The sequence below is a fragment of the Centropristis striata genome, chromosome 1 (assembly GCF_030273125.1).
Source record: "Centropristis striata isolate RG_2023a ecotype Rhode Island chromosome 1, C.striata_1.0, whole genome shotgun sequence".
In the NCBI taxonomy this organism is placed as follows: Eukaryota; Metazoa; Chordata; class Actinopteri; order Perciformes; family Serranidae; genus Centropristis; species Centropristis striata.
Genome location: NC_081517.1, coordinates 22,377,791 through 22,396,154, shown reverse-complemented (window position 1 = coordinate 22,396,154; position 18,364 = coordinate 22,377,791). Strand labels below are relative to the sequence as shown.

At 39.8% G+C, this 18,364-nt stretch overlaps 1 protein-coding gene across 1 annotated transcript in view; it reads right to left on the bottom strand.

Annotated features, from left to right (window-relative positions):
- The window catches only part of LOC131968183 (glycine receptor subunit alpha-3-like), a 105,993-nt gene that overhangs the window by 37,303 nt on the left and 50,326 nt on the right, over nucleotides 1-18,364 (bottom strand). The window contains exons 6-7 of the mRNA XM_059328989.1: nucleotides 8,806-9,029; nucleotides 7,490-7,572 (exon numbers count right to left, since the gene is read on the bottom strand). Of these exons, the coding sequence (XP_059184972.1) occupies nucleotides 7,490-7,572; nucleotides 8,806-9,029 (307 nt within the window). The remainder of the gene's footprint in view (nucleotides 1-7,489; nucleotides 7,573-8,805; nucleotides 9,030-18,364) is intronic.

Here is an 18,364-nt window from a genome sequence, read left to right as displayed (position 1 = left end):
AACTACTTCAGTCTGGTAACATAAAAAACTGATACAAATGAGATTACTGAGGCAGGGCCAACCTGCACATCACGTTACCCTACAATTCAATGTCATACTGTATAGCAGTGATTCCCAACAGGGGGGCCCGACCCCCCCCAGGGGGGCGCCCAAAGATCCCTCTTGATTTTAAGGGATGTAATAAATCTAATGTGTTAAATATAGATGAGTCAGCATTTAATTCATTAGTGGAACAAAAACAACTAAATAAGGGCTACATTAAACGTTTATTCATTTATTTAAATAGAAAAATCACTATAGAAAAGTTTAAAAATAAAGGCTATATCACGAGAATAAGGGCATGTGTAACATCCCTCCTGCAGTATACACAGGTAACCTCACCTAGCGGTAACCTCACCTAGCGGTAACCTCACCTTGCGGTAACCTCATCTAACAACAGAAACACAGAGCTAATGGAAAAATGGTGAAGCGTCAGGGAGACGAAAATGCTGAATATCTCAAAAAGAAAAAGAGAGGGTACCATGAAAGTCACATTGAATTTGGCTTCATAGAAGCAATGGACAATGGGGGGGTCGCCAAAGTTTACAATGGCAAAAATGTGGGTCCCTCAAGAAAAAGGTTGGGAACCACTGCTGTATAGATATGATATACAGTGAGGGAAATATGTAATTGATCCCCTACCAATTTTTTGATTTTTGCTAAATTTTCCCACTGACAAATAAATGACTGCTCTATTACTTTAATGGTAGGTTAATTTTAACAGTGACAGACAGAATATAAAAAAGAATACCCAAAAATGTGCACATATATAAAAGTTATACATTTATTTGAATTTGATTGAGTGAAATAAGTATTTGATCCGCTACCAACCAGCAAGAATTCTGTCTCCCACAGAGTGGTTATGGGCCCATGAGGTACACAACTTAATCCTCTCACATTAAGAAAGGACTCCTATTCTCAATTAGTTACCTGTATAAAAGACACCTGTCCACAGAATCATTCAATCAGATTCCAACCTCTCCACCATGGGACAGACCATAGAGCTCTCAGGACGTCAGGGACATTATTGTCAACCTGCACAAAGAATGAGCTACAAGACCATCAGCAGGTAGCTTGGTGAGAAGGCAATTATTCAAACTAAAAGAAACCAGCAATCATCCTCGGCCTGGGACGCCACGCCCGATCTGGCCTTGTGGGTATCAGTGATCATGAGGAAGGTCAGGGATCAGCCACAACTACACAGGTGGAGCTTGTTAATGATCTCAAGGCAGCTGGAAGCACAGTCACAAAGAAAACCATTGGTAACACACTATGCTGGAATGGACTGAAATCCTGCAGTCTGCAAGGTTTCCTGCTCAACAAGGCCCATGTACAGGCTGTCTGAAACTCACCAGTGAACACCAGATGATTCAAAGAAGGCTGGGGGGAACGTCATGTGGTCAGATGAGACCAAAAACGAGCTCTCTCTCTCTCTCTCTCTCTCTCTCTAGAGAGTAAGTAAGTCCGCTCGGGGTCCCCAAAGGAAAGATGCTCCATATTTATCCTGACTACACCACCACGGTTATGAAGAAAAGGGCAGCGTTTGGAGACGTGAAAAAGAGGCTGAGATCCATAGAGGGAGCCAAGTACGGGCTGCGTTTTCCGGCTACGCTCCGTGTCACTCTCCCAGGGAGTAAGGAGTGTACTTTCGAGGATCCCACCCTGGCACTGGACTTCATTAACCGTGAGACACACGATGCCGACCCAAGCGAGTGAAAACTTAAACTCTTAAACACTATCTATCATGATCAGATGAACAGATCCTACCACCCCAGAGCTTATCATGTCCATGGTTGCTGAAAATGCTTTCGATAGGCTGTAGTGGGGGTATTTGTTTTATGCATTGGATTAGACTTTTATATAGCATGCCAGTAGCATCAGCTTGTACCAATGGGATGTACTCAGAGCATTTTGCAATTTCTCGTGGAACAAGGTAAGGCTGCCCCCTATCACCACTGCTTTTCGCATTAGCCATAGAGCCTTTAGCAATTGCAATGAGACAGGACACTACAATAGTGGGCTTATTCAGGGAGAGACGAGAGCAAATAATTTCATTTTATGCAGATGATATGACACTGTATGTTTCACACCTGGACGTTTCTATGCCCAGGATCCTCTCCATCCTTGGTAAAATCTCAGGGTATAAAATAAACCTTCAGAAAAGTGTTATTAGAAAGAAAATTAAAAGTGTATTAATTCCCTGCCCCGCACTTATTCTTTTCACAAATTACCTTTAAGGTTACTCAAGATCAGTTCACGTATCTAGGGGTGCAAATTACAAACAGTATGGGCAGACGCATCAAAGAGAATTTCAACCCACTAGTAACCAAGGTAGAGCAGAACCTTAAACGCTGGATGCCTCTACATCTGTTGCTCGCTGGTAGAATAAATGCTATAAAGATGAATGTTTTGCCCAAATTTAGCTATCTTTTTCAATGTCTTCCAGTGTATATTCCCATGTCATTTTTTAAACGCCTAGATACTCTCATATCCAGCTTCATCTGGAATAATCAGAGTCCACGATTGAACAAAGCCTATCTACAACGTCCAAAGGTGTTAGGTGGTATGGCTCTGCCCAACTTTCAGTTGTATTATTGGGCTGCTAATATTCGACCTATTCTCTATGCTATATGTGCTATATATAGGCTATATGAGGATCCAGGTGCCGATGCCCCCTCGTGGTGTACTCTTGAAGCTAGATCCTGTGCCCAATCCTCATTGTCAGCATTAATCTATGCACCTCTAGCCTCAGACACCGCCCACTATACAAGAAATATTTTAGTCCGAACAACACTTAAAATATGGAAGCAGGTCTGCCGGCACTACGGATGGCATGGTTTTTCACTGAAATCCCCAATCCATGCAAATCATATGTTTCCCCCCTCTCTTCAGGACAGCGTGTTTCTGCAGTGGCAAAACAGAGGACTGCGCACACAGCAGGACCTCTTCATAGATGGTTCCTTTGTCTCTTTTCAACAACTGCATACTAAATTTCTTATTCCACATACATACTTCTTTTGATACTTACAGTTGCGTGATTTTATCCGAAAACAGCTGCCTCATTTTCCAGAATGTCCCCCGAGCTCTGATATTGACTCCTTATTGGCACCTTTAAAGGTATAATATCTAACCTATATAGAGCACTTTTATCCCAAAAAACCCTGTCCCTTGACACCATTAAACATAGATGGGAGCAGGATTTAAATGAGAACTTACTTGATGAAACCTGGGACGCAATATTAAAAAGAGTCCACACTATCTGTGCAAGGCATGAACTAATACAGTGCAAAATCTTGCATCGAGCTCACTGGACCAAAGAGAAGTTATCAAAGAGATTCCCAGACATAGATCCAGCGTGCAACCGTTGTAAAATGACCCCATCCTCATATTTACACACGTTTTGGAGCTGCTCCAAACTGACGACCTACTGGACTTCGGTGTTTAAAACACTCTCTGAGGTCCTGCAGTTTTCTATAGCCCCCTGCCCCATCATAGCTCTTTTTGGAGTACCGTCCACTGTTTACAGTTTGAACAATTCCCAGTGTGACTTCCTGGCTTTCTGTACCCTGTCGCCTAATCCTTCTGAAATGGAAATGAAATCCCTCCGTTAATTAGGACAACCACAGATTTCATTGTGCTAAGATGACAACCCGCTTAAATACTATTCAGTATGTACTGTACTTCTCTAATGTTTATTGCTTGTTTTGTTTTTTTCTGTAAAATTCTCTCCTTTTTATGTTTATATATGTCCTCTTTTACAACATGCTTAACTTATATTATCTTAGATTTAGTCATCTATTGATCATCATTATTATTATTATTATTATTATTATTATTTATCTATCTATATATTTATTCATTTTTACTTTTTGGGGTGGGGATTATGTTCTGAGTGTTCCTGTTTGTCTGTGTTTTATTGTGAAAAAACTTAATAAACAAAGTTTAAAAAAAAAAGTATAACATTAATGGGAGGTTATTACATTATCAGGTTAGCCTTCATTTCGCAAGTCCTGATAATGTAATAATTCCCCAATATTGTAATAATTTAACAGCAGACCAGCCATTACTTGGGTTCAAGTGGTGATACTGTGTAGGCAACTCTAGCTCAAGAGCTCTAGCGCCACCAACAGGTCAAAGTTGAATGTTTATTAACTTTTGACCTGTTCATCCGTTTTTCACAAAGGATGTATCACTGGAACCCTTGGGCCAATCCGAGCTCAATGCATCCTCAATGGGGTTTTTCGGCCATATTGGATTTTACGACATTTTTGATTTGATCAAAAACCTTCCATTAATGTTATACTTTATTACATTATTGGTAAAAAAGTGTATTACATTATCGGGAAATGCACTTTATTACATTATCGGGAAGTTATTACATTATCAGTTTTTATTACATTTTCAATGGACTCAAGTGCAGATTTTTATTACATTATCGGGTTATTACATTATCGGGTTATTACATTATCGAGAATTTATTACATTATCAGGTTCTACGGGGCTGTTTATCTGCTAAGGAGTCAGGACAACTTCACCACAGTGAGGGGAAGATGGACGGGGCCATATAACGTGAAATTTTGGGTGACAACCTCCTGCCCTCAGCCAGGACACTGAGAATTAGTCATCTTCTGGCTCGACAATGGCCCAAAACATCAGGCAAGGCAACAAAGGAGCAGCTTATTAAGGTCATGGAGTGGCCCAGCCAGTGTCCGGACCTTAATCCCATAGAAAGTCTGTGTAAGGAGTTGAAGCTTTGAGTTGCCAAGTGACTGCAGGTCTTCTCCAAGTCCTTCAGGTTTTGAGGAAAAGAGGAGTGGACCAGAATCACCAGAATCCCTCCTGAGATGTGAACAAACCTGGTGACCAACTACAAGAAACATCTGACCTGACCTCTGTGCTGCCAACAAGGCTTTCTCCACCATGTTTGTTAGGGGATCACATACTTATTTCACTCAGATTTTCATATAATGTGATTTTCTGGATATTGTGTGATATTAAATTAAAAGATGGATCATGTTATGATTGGAATCCTCTATTTTTTGTATATGAGTGTCTCCTTTATGTCTCCTTAGTGATAGCAGCAGCACAGTGATAAAAAGAATGTCTTATTAATAACATATATGAATGTAAATAATAGAGCGAGATACAGTCATGCCTTTGCCCAGTGGGCTGGAGAAGAATAAATCACAAATGAAGACACATATGTCCAAGTGCTATCTGTCCCTTGGGGCAATGCTTTTTTCCTGATTGAACAAATGGTGAATTAGTCATCACCACAGTATCAGCTATATTAAATACGACTTCATTTTTTTTCAAAAGATAAAGCAAAAGATACAGGAAGTTAACAGGAAGTTAAGAGGATGGAGGCACAAAACAAAGAAAACATGATATACACATCAAAATAGTTGGATGAAAATCATAAAATTACATATATTATTATGTCACATCTTTATCTACACATTTATACTTGAAATTAAAACGTCCACTTGTAAATCATTTTAGTCTTTGTAGTATCCATCTTGTGTCTGTACAGGTATTGGTTCAGCTTCTGTTCGCTGTATGAATCCAACCAGCATACTAAATATTCAGTGGCATGCACAGTTCTGTCACAAAGTCCCTGTGGGTTTGCTGTAGCATGCTGCTACACACACACAGAGTATAAATACAGATCCCAGTAGATGCATCAGTGAGCTTAGGGATATACATATGGCACGGACAGAAAGCCATCACAATTATGATGAATAATACACTGTAGCAGGAGAAGGCAGGAGTGATGAAGCATGAGCCCAGCAATGTTATTAATCAACAACATGTGACTCATATGGATGGTTTGTAGGATATTGTTGTGAAAGCTTTCTTCTTTAACCAATTTATTCATGATAGCTGCTCTAAGATGGAAGCCCACTAACACTTAACCCTTAGACTACGAATGTGTCATCCAGTTCCACTATGATTTCTGGAGTAATGTGATGAATAATAAACCAGAGGAGAAGGACACAATAATGGTGAAGAAAAAATATTCACAAAACTGGCGACAGAAGGGCATAGTAACATGTGATAGCAAGGTGAAACAGATAGCCATGTTCAGGTCTCAATGGTTCAAGATGGCTATATTGACATAATGTGCCTTGGGTTGTTTACTTTATATCTGACACTTAAAATAGACAAGTGTGTTTTAACCATGCTCATCCATTTCATAGTCCCCATGAAGCTCACAGCTTAAAGAATGAAAGCCAGGGGCATCCTAGTGGGGGAAAAGATGAGATTCAATTTTTAAAAAATTATATAGCCCAATTTTTTATTTATTTATTTTTTTTTTTTACTTGAACCATTTTTAGAGATTTTTCTCCTCATGCATCTAAGTATTATAACATCTTCTCTTTTATTTATTTATTTGCTACTATACTTTATGATATATATAGTATCATGCTCTACCTCTAATTATTTAGTTATAATTTACTTTTATTTTTTATTTTATTTTATCCTACCTTACTTTATGTTTTATTTATTTGATCTAATTAAATTCTCTGCTCCATGTTGAGATGGGGCTTCCTCAGTTTGTGCTTTGTTTTTAATGGGGAGGGTGTTGGGTGGAGGGTTGGGGATGGGCGGAGGGTTATTACTATTATTATTATTACTTTCTCCTTTTTTATGTAAAGCAGTTTGTGTTACATCTCTCTTGTATGAAAAGTGCTATACAAATAAAGTCTGATTGATTGATTGAAAATCACAAATCACAGATTTGCCTCAAAGAGCAGCTTTACAGACTGTAGAAGGTACAACACGCTCTGTCATTTGACCCTCGCAGCACACAAGGAAAAACTCCTCAAAAAACCCTTTTAAAAGGGAAAAAAAGAAGAAACCTCAGGGAGAGTGACAGGCAAGATCCCCCTCCCAGAACAGACATACATGCAATAGACGTTTCTATTCAGTGAACTGACATTTATGATTGTTAAAAATATTTTTGCACACTTCAAAGTATCTTCCATGCACTTTAGAATATTTTCTTAAGTTAACCAGTCTTTAAATAGATTATCTTTATTTGTAATATTCATCTATCCATTTGTTGAGTTGAAATTTGTTTTAAAATTCAGTGTCCTTTTCTTCTTCTTCCTTTTATTTCAGACAAGATGGAGGGAAAAAAGGCATCTATACGGAAATATAAGATAAAATAAATTCTGTAGAAAATTTTAAAAATGTTGGAACAGCTATCTGATGTCATTAAAAGAATACAATTGAGAAAAGTATTTCTTCATTTTAAATCATAGAAGATAGTTGGTTTCAAACTGGATAAGAACTAGATTTAGGTTGTGTTTTGGTTGGCATTGGGTATGTAGTTGTAACAGTTTAGGTTAGACTACGGGGTTAGGGAATTCATAATGTCATTGCAGGTCCTCACATGTATGCCATTACAAAGGTGTGAGTGTATGTGTAATTATACTGCACTTACAGCTCTCCAGTTGCATGATACACGTCTGAACATCCATAGGGAAGTTTTTTAAATCCATGGGGCATGACAGAGTTAATGTTAGTCTGAAAGCAAAAAGAGAGGGAAGAATAAATGAAAGATGTGTCAAAAACAGTGACAGGGTTTGAAGTCATCCACAAATGTACATATTTTTAAATTGTGACACTAAGTGACATATCTGTGAAGCCCCACAAAAAAAACCCTGTGTGCATAATCTAAGATAAAACAGCTGCTATTTTAACTCTTGCTTTCCATCCTATCTACTGCAAAGAGTACAAGCAGAAGGTTGGCTAAGACATACAGCAATACAAAACTTCTGTCAGCATTACAGTGAATATAGCTGTAAAATAGACACATGCACATTCTTAGGGATTATCACAAAACACTTCTGTCAGGGCTTGGAATTAAATTACTATTATTTCAGATATGATCAGAACTAGGAAAAAGTATATATCGTATTATATTATTATTAGGGCCGGGACTCGATTAAAAAATGAATCTAATTAATTAGAGGCTTTGTAATTTATTAATGGAAATTAATCGCATTTTAATCACATATAAATATTTGACCTGAGAACAGTGAGAAGTAATTTTTTTCACATGGATTTTTAGTATACCATTGAATAATGTCCAATAAGAACCAAGTCAGTTCAAGTCCAACAGACCAGTGCAATTTTTGCCATTAAGTGTAGCAATAGCATATTTAGAAATATAGTACATTTCAGAAATTCAGGTAGCCTATAGGTAGGTAGACCTTCTGTAAACTATAATACTTTGGTTTTTTTAAGTAAAACACAATCCACGCTAGCTACCACACTTGCCGCTAGCTGCTATATGTTTTGCATTGAGGTGATACTTGAGGCTGGATGTGCTGTGGTGATATGTGAATTCCTTGTTGCATAGCAACACAACCATGCTCTTATCAACGCTTCAATCCATTCGTTTTTTGTAACTAAATGTCCCATCATCCACAGGGCCAACCAAAGCGCTCTCATCAGCTTCTTCCTTCATGTTCACTGTGGTTTGTTGTTGTCTGAACTCATGAACGCTAGTTGGTGCTCCAGTATAATCGGTCCGCCTGAAACTCATCCAGTGAGAAACGTTCCGCGGTGGAAAAATAAGTGCGATTAAAATGCGTCAATTTTTTTAACGCGTTCATTTTTGTGTAATTAATGAATCTTAATTAACGCATTAAAGTCCCGGCCCTAATTATTATTTATTTTTTAATCTTTCAGTATTCATCTCAGATATGCCTAACAACCCACCGCCCCAGCTACACAGCGTCAGCCCATACTTACCTAATAGAGTATAAAACATTCCCATTCTTAAATATTCGGAGCAGTTTGTTATCTGTTGTGACTTCATGAAAGTGGGCCCCCTTCTCATTGGCAAAGAACAAGTCTGGTTTCCATATGGAGTCTAACATAGAGGGGTCCAAGTCCAGCGAGTCATCTGGGTATTCTGCATAGGCAAGCCTGGGGTCATTCCACTGCTGACGGAGGAAGATATTCACACGGTAGTCCTACAGACACAGAGACAACATCAAGATATTTACAGGACATATTTTATGGAACCAACTGGTAAAACATAAATTTGCCTGATGAGCCAAGTTTGGCTAGATCCAAGCATCATGGAAGATTTTCTGTGGATGACAACTGTTAAAAAACATTCTTTGCATGAGAAAAAGAGATGACAAATGACATTGTTGCTTTTAGTAAGAGATTGAACAATTGTATATGTAGTTCTATTTCACTCAGGTTCCTCTACTGGACAATATGGGTAATACTCTCCTACAATCATAAACAAGACAGCCAATTAGGATGGGCCTACCTGAATACATGGAGAACCCAAATGAAGTAACAAAATAATAGTGATGTGCCAATGAAGCCTCATGAAGCATTTTCTGTATTTTCTGACTCCACTAGATGGAGCTCTCTATTCAACAAAGGGCTGAAAACACACTTGATTACCATTGCTAGAGCCTTTTTCAATTAACCAAGGGCGCCATCTAGTGTGCTCAGAAAATAAAGAAAATGCTTCATGAGGCTTCATTGACACATCAATACAAAATAATGCAGCATGCACTGCTGTCTGCTATCTTTTTGCTCTTCAATGAATCTCCTTCGCCAGGACTGCCCACTGGTGATGACCATTGGAGCGGGACATGTTGGGGTGATGGTGCCCACTTTGCCTCACACAAAGTGACAGCTCCTTCAAGGTGATGAAGCAGATTTAGGAAAAAGGAAGTGTATTTGTTCACCAACCAATGCAAAACTGTACCCACCCAATACCTACTATGGTGACACATGATGATCCATTCCACACGTTTGCATTCACTGGCCAAGAATGGTAAATGGACTCCACTTACTCGACACTACAGGCTGCGCTCATTCACCCATTCACACACACATTCAGACTGGTGGCTGAAGCTATCCTAAACGGTGCCACCTGCCACCATTGGGAATTCATTCAAACGCAGATGAACACAGCATCGGGAGTAATTTGGGCCATTTGCCCAAGAATAGCGCTCTACAAACTGAGCCACAGCCGCCCCCAGAAAGCTGCTTACACTTTTCCGCTGCTCAATCTCATATTCTCCTGTTGGAGAAGGTAGGATAAGAGCAGTTGTCTGTAATTCTAGTAGCCCTAGGTCTCTGTTCAGTGCCATTATACACAGAAATGACTCAGATAATTGACCATCCCCCAGTTCTGGTGGGTTCTGTCTCAGGAGGTCGGTACAGGGCCTGGAGAGGATGGCCCACACTGGGCCATCCTCTCCAGGCTTGGCTACTGAGAGGAACAGGCTGAGGAAGGGTAGTCTGTCTGTACCAGTTATGGTGATGATCCAGTTAGCTAGACCATAATCCAGCCCTGCCTTTTACAAGGCAAAGGGATTGGGGTTCCAATGCTGGTACAGTGGCTGCATCCCCTGTTGTATGCAGTTGGTTCCATTTTCTCCTTTTTGCAGTATTTGATGGAAATTCCTATTAAAGCTACCATATTTTCATACCTCAAGGTGTGTGAGTGTTGCCACTCTCCTAGGCAGTACTTTTACTTAAGGGATCTGAATACTTTTCCCACCACTGGTGTTGGGGACATATGGATGGTAGCTTTGTGGTGTTCATACAGTTAGACGTCAGACTTTATTTCAGGATTCATGCTTGCTAGAATGACACAGGGGGTGCGTCAGCTGTGGTGCAACAACTTGGCAGAATAAACCTACATGCCTCCCTAATCCCTAATGACCCAGGAATTGTGGTGTGCATGGTGTCTTTGCTTGCCTTTCCACCTCTGCAAGGTTAGGCCATGGCTCTACCAATTTCAGTTGCAAACTACCTGGGTCCACGTTATGTTCTGACCATGTTGATTATTTTGCTCAAGCCCATGTACCCATAGAGTCCAGTAGAGTAGCCTGTGTGAGATAGAATAAAGGTTACAATATTGTAACCCTAGCTCTATAAGCAGTTATGGTGCTGTTTTTTGCAGTTGTGTTCAAGTAATGTTAACTTATCCATTCAATATTCATAGGTGCATTTGTAAAACTTAGCTTTACATTTTTTCCACTGAGAAGCAAAAGTGTATGCTAATGTTGTCTCTTCCCCAAACAGAACCAGGAACAGGATACCTCCAGTGAATACATATCATCATTTCAGTAACTCATTAACTATAATTCTATGCTGTCAGAATTGGGTCATGAAGCCAGCACACAAAACAATTCCTCACAAGCAATGCATGTGATTTCACACGTACAGATATTAACCATTGTTCACAGTTTTGAATCCCTTGAGCTCAAGAAGATGTGCTCTTGCTCGTGGGTTATTTCTGCGCTCGTGACACACATTATACACGACCCTAGAGGTAGCTTCCACTCGCTCGTGGAGTGCTTTTTACGCGTGCGGGGAAAGATTTTGACACTTTGGGGGCGGAGCCACTGGACTTTGATTGACAGCTCTCAGGGAGCCTGGGGTTGCCAGGTTAAAGGGGAATAACAAAGCTTCTTCTCCTGCGAGCTTGAGCACATCCTCTTAGACTCAAAGGATTAAAATCTATGCATTATGGTTAATATCGCATTAATTCATTCATTTATTCATTCAATAACCGTTAACCTCTACCACTTATCCGCACTCTTGCACTGGGCAAGAGTCGGGGTACACCCTGGCCAGGTCGCCAGACCATCGTAGGGCTGACATATAGTTACAGACAATGACGCTCTCATTCACACCTATGGGCAATTTAGAGTCACCAATTAAACCTAAGTGCATGTTTTTGGACTGTGGGAGGAAGCCGGAGTACCCAGTGAGAACCCACACAGACACGGTGAGAACATGCAAACTCCACACAGAAGAGCCGCAGGCGGGAGGCTAACTGGCGACTATCTTGCTGTGAGGCGAGAGTGCTAACCACTATACCGGGTTAATATATGTGCGTGTGAAATCACATACATCGCTCACATTGTTTTGTGCGCTGGCTTTATGACCCAATTCTAGTGTCATATAATTCTGCCTGCCTTAAATGCTATTTAACAAATAATATAGTTGATCACAACATCACATTTAACAGCAGTTAAACAGGTGTATACTGGCAATCTAATTGTCCTCCCAGCTATTTTAACCTGTTATATGAGGGTATGTGTTAAAAACATTAAAAGGTGAAAAGCCCGGCTTAGTTGGGGGAGGGGTGGATGACCATGCAAAACTCATATGTTGTCATATATGTTTTTTGTTGTATGATAATTAAGGTAATCAATAACAGGTACATAGATTGTAAGCTTACTGACCTGATGAAGTATCACTCCATTGCACTACAAGTTCAGCTCAATAAAACATTCCGAGAATGCACTGTAAAAGACAGTGAGCATATCTGTTCATAATGCTCACTGAATGAATATGGCATCACTTGCTTCTACTTCACTACACTCAAGTCATTTTGTCTTGGGCAATTCAAGTCAAATCACAGGTTGCCAAGTCGAGTCGAGTCTTTAGTAAAGGTTAGTCCTTAGTTCAATAGTCTCATTGTTCACTGATGCAGAAACCTAATTAGAGTTGAAAATACAATTTACTTTACAGCGATTCACTGTTAGGGTTATCCTAAAAGTCCATACATCAGAATCAGAATCGTTTTTATTGCCCAGTAGGTTTTCACATACAAGGAATTTGCTAAGGTGTATTGGTGCAAGAACAAACAAATTATTGAAATATAGATATAGGCTACATTAAGGCAAGTACGTCAGCAGCTTAAATAGGCAGCAGCTTAAATAGAAAATATGAATAGAAAAGTTAACAAACTAAAAATATATAAAATATAAACAGTTGGAACTATGTAAAAATATGTCATTTCATTTTTCATTTCACCTTTATTTATTCAGGGAAGGCCAATTGAGAGCAAGCTCTCATTTCCAATGGCGCCCTGATTACAGTACAAATACAATTTTAACACATTACACTACATATCCATAATAATATATAATCAACAGAAGCACAATAAATTCAATGAGTACATACACATTCAGAAATCATAAGATTAATAAGAATGTCTTTAAAATGATTAAAAGGAATCAGTGTATCCAACTGAAGCTGTGACAGTAAATTATTCCATTTAAAAGGAGCAAAATAAACAAAAGCAAATTTCCCAACCTCCGTTTTAATAGCAGGGATATTTAGAGCCAGTGGGTTATATGAACGAGTTGGAAAGTTAAAAGATCTGAAGCTCACTAGGCTCGATAAGTAGAATGGTAGTTTTTTCAGTAGTGCCTTATAAATAAACAATATACAGTGTTGCTCCCTTCTTAGAGCCAGGGAAGTCCAACCAACATTATGATAGAGGTGGCAGTGATGGGTCATGAACCCATCGCCAGTAATAAATCTAAAAACAGAATGATAAATTGTATCAAGTGGTTTTAGGACCGAGGGACAAGCATGCATATAAATAATAGCACCGTAATCTAAAACGGATAGAAATGTGGCATGCACTATCTGCCTTCTACAGTGCTGAGGAAGACAGGATTTATTTCTATAAAAGAATGCCAATATAGGCTTCAGCTTCTTTAAGAGTTCTGCTACATGTAATTTAAAAGACAATTTATCGTCCAACCAAATACCCAAGTACTTATAATAAGAAACCCTTTCCAGGGGAGTCCCATCTTCTGTGTTGAGGGTGAACTTATCTATATATATATAGATATAAGTCAACAGTACGTTTTTTTGTGAAAATCAAGTACTTTGATTTTTCTGGATTTAAAACCAATTTAAGGTTAGACAGAGTTCTCTGGATAATGCAGAAATCATCTTGAAGATTATTTAGAGCTTGTTCAACAGATGAAGCAAAAGAATAAATTATTGAATCATCAGCATAAAGATGAATTAAGCTGTTAGTGACACCACAATTAAAATCATTGATATAAATAGAAAAAAGCAGAGGTCCTAAAACTGAACCCTGCAGTACACCTTTGTATATGTTTAAAAATTCTGATATAAAACCATTGCCAGTCACAGCTTGGGATCGATCAGATAAATAATTCTCTACCCATTTACAAGAGTTATAGTCAAAACCAATATTATGCAATCGCTCAAGAAGGATGGTATGATCAACTGTATCTAAAGCCTTAGAGAGGTCTATAAAAAAGGGCAACACAATCAAGATTTTTGTCTAATGCTTGAGCAATATCATTCACAACCTTAGAAGTAGCTGTAACAGTGCTATGCCCAGGCCTAAAACCAGACTGAAAAACATTTAAAACTGAAAATTCTGATAAAAAAGATCTAATTTGGTTGCTAATCAAGCGTTCTAAAATTTTCGCCAAGCAGGGTAATTTTGAGATTGGACGGTAATTATTCAATTCATTTGTAGGGCCACCTTTGTGCAGGGGAGTTACAAATGCTGTTTTCCATATATTAGGAATAGAGCCAGTTAAAAGGGTTAGATTAAAAATGTGCAAAAGGATGTCAACAATAACAGGTGCAGCTAGTATAAGAAGTCGAATATTCAACTGGTCAGCCCCAGTTGGCTTCCTAGGATCAAGACTACACAGAGCACTGAGAACTTCAGATCTAGTAAAGGGCCTAAAAGAAAAGCTATGGGGACTAGTATTTGCAAGAGTAGGATTAAAATTACTGACCAAACTGGTAGAATGAAAGATATCACCTGCAGCAATAAATTGTCTATTAAAAAGTACACATTGTTCTTTTTTATCAGAAATGGAGATGGAAAATCTGCAAACCTGCAAAATCTGAGTGGGTAAAGATGAGGTCGTTCTATTTGAGAGCGTTTTGATTGTTTTCCAGAACCTAGATGGGTTACCGGAACAATCTGATAAGGATGTGACATAGTAAAGAGATTTAGCATTACGTATAGATACAAGACATTTATTCCGAAGATGACGAAAATATTTCCAGTCACTATTAAAACCTGAGGCGCGAGCCTTGTTCCAAGCAGTATCCCTAGCATGCAATAATTCAGCAATTTCTTGTGAGAACCAGGGGTTGCATCTGTTCTTAATTCTCAATTTCTTAAAAGGGGCATGTCTATTCGCTACTGAATTAAAAGCTATGATACAATTATTTAAAGCTAGAGTAGAATCAGAGATGTTAGTTACGGAAGATGTATCAAGAGAAGCAATTTGATTTAAAAAATCCTGGTCCACAAACTTTTTTTTTCTAAACAATTAAATGAGGCTTTAATTTAACTTGTTTAACATCTCTAATACAAGCAATTGGACAATGGTCACTAAAATCAAGCGGAAGAACCCCAGATGATTTAAAATTATGTGGCCTATTTGTTAGTATAAGATCCAATAATGTAGAATTCCCGAGATTTGATGGGTCTGGTCTTGTAGGAGCAGATATTAGTTGAGAGAGATTTAAGCCAATGCACAGATCTTTTAGACCATCAGATGCATTACTAAGCCAATCAAGGTTTAGGTCACCCATTAAAATGATCTCGGAGGAAAGGTAAGATGAGATCAATTTAGCCAAATCAGAAATGGCAGTTGATGGTGCAGACGGGGGACGATAGACACCCAAGACAGTGAGTTTTCCACCGTTAGCACTGTTACTTAAGGAGACACTTAAGGCCAAGTATTCAAAACATTTTGGCATGGCCACAGAGTCAACAACAGCTACAGAAAAACTCCTAACATAAATGGCCACACCACCACCTCTTGTAGGCTTACATCTATCTGTTCTGAAAACATTATAACCATCAAGAGCAATATCATTATCACCCACTTGATCAGTTAGCCAAGTTTCAGAAAGTACAAAAATATCTGCCTTTGTTTGTAAAGCCCAGATATTAATGTAATCCATTTTCGAAATCAGACTGCGCACATTCATATGAATAAAACTCAGTCCTTTTAGCACCTTAAAATCCGCCTGAGACTTAAGGACAGATTTAGAAGATAACTGCTGTGAATCGCAGCACTGGATAGTTATTGTTTTAATCTCAATTAAATTAGAAGGGTTTCTGAACGGAATCTGCATCATTTGATAACCAAACCATTTAGCACTAGAATTTGGAATAGTATAAGTAGACAGTGGGGTAAGAACAAGCTCAGGCCTTTCAGAAATCCTCACAGGAATGAGAGAGTCATACATGGGGAGAGCCCCAAAATTTTTTACAGCAGCAACAAGACCTGCACTGTCAGGGACAGGGCTGTGAGGAGAGCAGGTTGTAGACTGGGCAGGGTCTTGCTGCAGACAGCATCAATGTGAGCTAAAAGCAATGAAATTTATAAAGTTGCGAATCAACTTTTCAGCCCCCATCTTGTTCAAATGTAGACCATCCAGATTGTACAAGTCACGCTCTGTTCAAAAATAATCAAAATTGCTTATGAAGCCAAGTCCAGTGGCAGTAGCAAAGTTACGCATCCAGTGTTGTAGACTGTAAAGGCGACTGAAACGCTCTGAGTTTTTTGACAATGTGGGTATTGGACCAGACAAAACACAAATCTTCCCAAGACTTTCAACTGTGTTTACTAGTGATTCCAGATCGTGATGGAGTTTCACAGATTGTCTAGACATAACATCATTTGTACCTGTGTGTAACAGGACATGATGAACAGAAGGATGGAGATCAATAATGGTAGGAATTAGCTCTATGAAGTCAGTTGTTTTTCCACCGGAGAGACAGTAAGTAATAGAGCCTGGGAGATGCACGTTTCTAATAATGGAGTCACCAATTACAAGAATTTCCGGAAGTTGGTTTTTACAGCCTTTATCATACACAGATAGTCTAGGCGACAGGAGTACATCGGTGACGACTGTGACATCCGGAGTAGTAGAAGAAGAGTTTGAGTCACCTGCACAGATGACGTCATCACTCACCGTCCCGGTGACCGTCTCCACGAATGCTGGAGGGAGCGAGGACTGTGGGGCAGGGAGAGGGGGCCAGGATTCAACGTCGGTTACTGGTGTAGGTGGTGAACATCTAGCCCGTTTACCATGGGACATCGGTGGAGTAGTTGGAGGAGTACGGCGCAATCTTCCCCGGGGGTGAAGCGCAGCTGGAAGCTCCGGCGTGTTGTTTGAGCATGTAGCCGGTAGCGTTAGCTCAGCTAGCGGGGCGAAGAAGTTTGACAGCGGAATGAGGCCATCATCATCTTCTATATCAGACGTAAACAGGGGGAGAGAGATCCGTTTCCGTGTCTTATCAACAGACGACCATGAGGAAGAGTGAGCGTCCGATATGCGGGGGACATCAGGGTTGGCAGATGCGGCGAGGACATCTCCGGGAGCCGACGCCGCCGAGGACCGCTGAGTGTCCGGAGTTTCGAGGATTGCCAGGCGGGAGCACAGCTCGGATTGCCGCTGGAGAAGCTCATTGATGAGGCGTTCTATGGACTGGAGTTCCCCCTTTAGGACCATGAACTCTGTGGTGGGAGCCATATGCAGCGGCAAGTTGGTCTTGTTCTTGTTAGCCCGCTAACGCTAGCACGCTACCTCTAGCACGCTATTTAAATGAGGGAAGGAGCTGTGAGTGTGCAAGTACACAGTATTAAAGTGGAAATGAAACATGCATTTTTTTGGCACAAAATGCATCCTGCCTATTTTTTAATGGTTAAAACCACAGAAATGACTAATTTAATTTCATAGTTTAACCTAGCTAGCTAGACAGCGCACCGCCATTTTGGAGTGACGTCATTGCTTACGTAACGGGGTTGGTTGGTTCTTTCGGCATGCTAGAACCCATAGATATTACCAGCTATACTACACCTAAGTCTGTAATTCATTTAAGAAGAGAATGACAATGGATGAAGATGAAGTAGAAAGGCTGAGTGAACATCTTAAACCCATTGTCTACTGCTGACACTCGAGTAATGGTACAGAGAGAAGAGGAGGATGTAGAGCCGGGGCTCGTCCGTAATCCCTTATTTATTTATTTTATTGTGGTTACTTTTAAATTTTTAACAGTCATTTCAGACCAATCCTGAGCTGCAGAGATATGTTCACCTGTAGGCTGTGTGTCAGAGTGCTGAGGGTATTTATGAGGGCTGTCCAAATTGGGACAGAGTCAGAGAGCTACGTTTGTGATAGACGTTTTTGTATACGGTTTGTTTTGGAGTATGGACATAGTTGATGACTTAATACCTGCCGACTTAACTTTACCTGTCTCACTGCCTGTCTGTCACTGCGGTGGATTGGTGCCGCTGTACTGTCAGAGTGTTGTGGCTCAGTAGAGCTCCGGTTATAACAGCGGTTAAATTAAAAACACTCCAGCGTCTGTACTTAGCATTTTCTGGAGGAAGATTTCATAGAGCAGAAGAGTTTTGAGTTTAGTGGTCCACTGGATCAACAGACTAAAGCCTGGAGCTGCTTTTTTAATTGAGTGTTTTTAATTCCACCGCCAGCCAGCACAGCGGTACTT